At 40.2% G+C, this 5,138-nt stretch overlaps 1 protein-coding gene across 1 annotated transcript; it reads right to left on the bottom strand.

Moving 5' to 3' along the window:
• Nucleotides 1-1,045: 1,045 nt before the first annotated feature.
• On the bottom strand, nt 1,046-2,968 carry gng13b (guanine nucleotide binding protein (G protein), gamma 13b). The gene is made up of 2 exons (XM_080044692.1): nt 2,868-2,968; nt 1,046-1,162 (listed from the first exon to the last, which is right to left on the bottom strand). The coding sequence occupies exons 1-2, from the start codon at nt 2,963-2,965 to the stop codon at nt 1,057-1,059; spliced, it is 204 nt and encodes a 67-aa protein (XP_079900818.1). The 5' UTR covers nt 2,966-2,968; the 3' UTR covers nt 1,046-1,056.
• Between the last annotated feature and the right edge of the window lie 2,170 nt (nt 2,969-5,138).

Genomic DNA, 5,138 nt, shown 5'->3' with positions numbered 1-5,138 from the left:
CCTGTGTGTATGTTGTTCTCAGGGGCTGTAGCTAAGGAAAGAGAAGGAACAGTAAACTCTTACCCCCTCTTTCCCCCGGAGACAGATAGCTTCATTTTGCTCTGACAAAGCAAACAGAGCTGCTATATGATACTTTCTGACCTAAAGACATTGAAGCCAAAAAAACATATGCTGCAAATCTCTTCTTCGGAATGAATGCATTAAAGCCATGCTTTGCAAGTTGTGCGGAATCAAAACTACGTATGAAAACTGTGGGAGTCACCTTTGTCGTGTCCTATAATGGCAGATTGTAAAAGTATTCTGTATGTAGCCTTCTATAAATGATCTTGATTTAACATCAGTATAGGCTCTTGTGGATAGTTTATTCTACGTTTTAATATATGTAGTGTAGTTTGTTTGACAAACACAGATTGGGCATTTCACTTTCAATTGAAAAAGTACTATTCATATGTCACCTGACAAAATCTCTCCAGCAGACCTGGTGTCAGTCTGGCAGTGACAATGTGACTCCACAGTTTAAAAGTTCAAATAAAAAGAGAAGGAAAAGAATATTCTGCTATGCTTATGGAGAGTAGGCTATAGATTGTGAAAAAGGAAAGCAAGTTTGTGACAAGCAGCTGCATAAATAGGTCATCATACTGTATATCCATACACAGACATAGGCTAAGTAAAAAGAGTATTGATCTTCGTCATCATGTTTATAATAGTAAATGATGCATTGCCATGGCAGGAATAAACTTGCAGTGAAGGTGTGGCAGTCAAGGGGGAAACCCCAAAGTGTGGAGTGATGGTGTGTGTGTGTGTGTGTGTGTGTGTGTGTGAGTGAGTGTGTGTCTCTGTCTGTCAGTGTGTGTTTCTGTTCAGTTGTTGGAGTGTGTGTGTTGTTTGGGGAAGTTGGGTGCTAGCCGCTGTTGTACATTCACGGTGAAAGGTAAGGGAGGCCCCACTGCCTTCAAAGGCCGGGTCAGGACGGACAGGTTTTTCTTGAGGGTCATCTCTCTAGTGTTGTGTGTTGGTCAGGGCGTTGGTTAAAGTTGAAAGGTTGGCTGGTTCTTTCTAGAGAAGGATGCACTTTCCCTTCTCCACCCACGGGTTGTTCTTCATCAGCTCCGGGTTGAGGAAGGGATCCTCTGGGACGCCGTCCTCTATCCATTTGACCAAGCTTTGTGGAGAGACAGAGAGAGAGACACATTTCTTAAATTCCAGAGGAAGTGCATTACCGCAATCCAACCTCTATCCCTCTTTTTCTTCTTTTCCATAAAAGGAAAGAAAAATGGGGAGATTATGAGCCACCAGAAATAACGAATTACATTTAGTTCTGCGAACTGAAGTTTTTTAATAGTGTACTTTACATTTTTTGAGAAAGATTTATTTGACTAAAAAAGTTGTTTTTGTGTAGCGAAAGCAACGTATTTTACAGGAAAATGTGTGGAAAAATTCTCAGTTTAGCTTACACTTGAATAGATATTTAGGTTTTAGGTTAGCATTTATATACACATTATTTTTCCTTATGTCCCTGTCTGCAACAGTACAATGCTGACTTCTGCTTCAGTTACATCTACCCTAAACTCTTTATAGTGACTTCAATAACCGCCATCCACATAAGGTTACACTTCAAAAATACTAAACGATCCCTTTTAGCTAGTTGTAATACCATGTAAGGCCAAAACAGCGACCCGCTTTTGTCTCACTTCAAATTATGTTCATTATCCATAAAGTCACCGTAACAATACTTCAATGAACAATACACGCATTCGTACCGAACCGAACCATTACATACAGGCACATACCAAGAAGTGAACCGCGATACGTAATGATGGGCGGAAATAGCGTTAATATGACTTATATATGCCGAATGTACAGGCTTGTTTTGATTGCGATGCAGAAGTTATTTTACAAGTATTGTATTTATTGGAGAACTTTGTTGTTTGCAGCAGTATTTTCTTTTTATACTGAAAAAGACCTATAAGCTGCAATTGTAGCTAATGCTGCACTTGCACTTTTATTTGAGAATAATTTCATTTAACAGAAGAACTTGCAGCAGTATTCTTTTTATATTATTTAACCGTACCGTGCAGAACCGAACCGTGACTTTTGTGTTTTCACCCCTACTAAACAATGAACTCTTTCCATCTCTTCCTCTTTTTTTTGTCAGTGGTTTGTTCATTTCTGCAAGAGATTGATGAGGAATTTCAAGGTTGAATACTTCTGTCGGCTACTCTCCGTGAAAAAAAAATGCATTAGACAAAAGACAGTCCTTTCAATCAGTGCTGATGACTCCTCAGATGAAGAGTTTCCTTGATTTGCCCTTAATCTACTGACACTGCAGTGAGAGCTCAAAAGTGTTGTAGCCTACAGCACACAATGATGGCTGCAGCTTGGCTTTAGTGCATTGGATTGTGCACTGTGGTTGTGACAGTCGTGCAGCATTACTACTACTGACTAACATTGTCACATCCAGAATGAGTTTTTATTACAATGAACACAGCAGATGTGTTTTGCCTTCTGTGAGTATAGGCTATAGCGTTTATTGTTTCGTTTGGTGCATAATTGAATGAGCTACTCAATACCTGAGTTACCTTGGAAACAGCAGCTGGTTATACAATCTAAGCTTGAGGTCCACTTACTCGCTATTTCTGAAACAATTAAGATGCTGTTTAACTGAACTGAGCCTTGTTTAAACGTGCTGTCTTGTGAGTACAGTAAGAATTATGTTTGACTTATAATTTGACATTTTTCACATTATGTTTAACTATTACAGTTACTGTGTTTTCTTGGTGTGATACAGCTCTTTCATGTTCCCCCTCAGAGCTATCACTGTTGTGTGTTTTTTTTTGTTGGGCTGGAACTCTGGAATAACTACTCACTCAGTCACTGTTTTGGAGGACTTCTCTCGTTTGAAGGCCAGCTGATACTTGAGGCTCTCCACCTCCTTCTTCATCTGGGGTGCGTCCCACTCGTCCATGGCTGCAGCTTATTGTAGGGCTTTTTCTACCTGTGCACAGCGGGGGAGGCCAGAGTTATATTTATACAGTCCATAACACTTTGAAATGGTAGGCAGCAGAGACACTCAATACAACTGTGCCCTGCAGCAAGAACACTGCCGAGCGAGTACATCTGAAATAACCTCTGCTTAGCAATTCCAACCACAGAGAGGGAGAAATGGAGGCTGTTCAATTTCATATAGTACAGACAAGTGCTGCCAAAATTGACGGATCTATTTCACACCACAGGATACATCCAAGTTGCCACCTATGTGTCCTTGGGGGCAAAGTTCCACGGCTTGATGAATATGCTTAAGTTAATAACGTTTTGCAACCAATCAACAGCACGTTTCTGTAATGCTTCTATGCCCAAAAGGAACAAAGGGGACAGTATGTACTTATGAGGTGTCCCATTTATTTCTCCCCATTCGCCCTCAGTCTTCCCCATCCCCAACCTAGTGCTCCTGAAATGGAGTCGTGTCCCAACACAAGATTTGAGACAATGCAGTGCAGTTTAGTCATGTTATGTGTAATGCGTTAGAGCCGAAGAGTTTGTGTGCTTGCAGGTCCTTGTCATTTAATGGCCTCAGTGAGGTGACGACTCGAGTGAAGTAATTGGACGCATCATTTACAGTGTACAGGAGTTAAATGGAGGGATACATATTCTATTACATATTTTCTGACTGTGAGTTTATTCCTAACTCTTTTGAGGTGCTGGTAGCTGTTTTATTTCCAAATCCTAGACAGAGCTAACGGTTTTCCATTCCTTATGCTAAGCTAATAGTCCTGACTCTAGTACTTCAGTACAGCAGTAGAGTCAGTTCATGAGTTTAAGAGTGGTATCGAACTTATTGTGTCACTCTCAAAAACTAACTTGAATAGGCGTATTTCCCAAAAAATTTGAAACATTCCTTTATTCAAACTATATTTATGACTTTACATAACCCAGTGAGTCACACGAACATATTTGGTAGTGAAGGGTTTTGAGTCAGAAAGAAAGGGCTTTTGGGAAATGTATTTAGGGCCATGACCAGTTTGTACTTCTGTCTCATATATTAGGATCAGAAAAGACACTTTCCCAGATATTTACAAATGATAAATAATTAATTAAAAAACAATAATAAATAACTCGGAGGTCAGTGGTCAACTTTCAACAGCAATGTTGTCTTCATCCTCTTTCGCTGCGTCTTTTTCTTTATCTATTCCTCCCTCCCTTCGGCTCACACTCTTCAACCCACACTGTGTGTCCACTATACCCTCTCAACAATGCTCTTCCCCTCTCATGTGTGCACTTGAGTTTGTGTGCCCTCAAGTGTGTGTGTGTGTGTGTGTGTGTGTGTGTGTGTGCGTGTGTGTGTGTGCGTGTGTGTGTGTGTGTGTGTGTGTGTGTGTGTGCAGGCCCGTGTGAGTCATTTGAGGATGCGGATGAGCTGAGCCTCTGTAGTCTGCGCTCTGTATTGATCTCACTGAGGTGCTTCAGCAGTAACAAAAAAAATTTTTTTGTATCTAAAAAAAGGACATTAAATAACACTTTATTAATACCATATTATGCAACTGTACTTTTTGACAATTTAGTGAGAGAGGGCTCATGTTGAGACAGGAAATGGAAGCTCACAACATTTGGGCTTCGCCACATTGTTAGGATGCTGAAGAAATACATAAACCATAATACATACAATAAGTCGTTTATTTTATTTTGAATAAGTCTCTATAATGCGGAAAAAATTAGTCACACATTTTGGGAGATGCATTTATTTTCTTCTTGAGTTAGATGAGAAGGTCGGTCCTGAGTCTCATGTCTTTATGTTAAATATAAAGCTATATTAGACCCAGTCAGCCAGCAGTGGGCTTAGCTTAGCATAATGTCTGGGAACAGCTAGCTCGCTGAAGACAGAAAAATCCGCCTATAGTATACCAGCACCTCTAGAGCCTACTGATTAACACGTTATACTGCTGATAGAAATAGCTTCTATATATAGCTGCTAATCATCAATCATCTGGCTGAACATCTAAAACCCCAACTGAGACAGGCAGCGAGAAAGACAGAGATACACTTAAAAAGAGCCAGCAAGGTATTTGTGTGTGTGTATTTGTGTGTGTGTGTCCTTAATGTGAGTTTGAAGAGAGAGAGAGAGAGATCAAGGTGCAATATGA

This window comes from Ammodytes marinus (assembly GCF_949987685.1).
Source record: "Ammodytes marinus genome assembly, chromosome: 16".
Lineage (NCBI taxonomy): Eukaryota > Metazoa > Chordata > Actinopteri > Uranoscopiformes > Ammodytidae > Ammodytes > Ammodytes marinus.
Note: the sequence above shows the minus strand (reverse complement) of the source record. Positions and strands in the feature narration are given on the sequence as shown.

What these genes read in the sequence shown, in the direction of transcription:
- gng13b (XM_080044692.1), bottom strand. Translation starts at nt 2,965, where the DNA reads ATGGACGAGTGGGACGCACCCCAGATGAAGAAGGAGGTGGAGAGCCTC. An exon ending in TCCTCCAAAACAGTGACTGA is followed by an intron (nt 1,163 to 2,867) that starts GTGAGTAGTTAT and finishes CTCTCCACAAAG; the next exon opens with CTTGGTCAAATGGATAGAGG.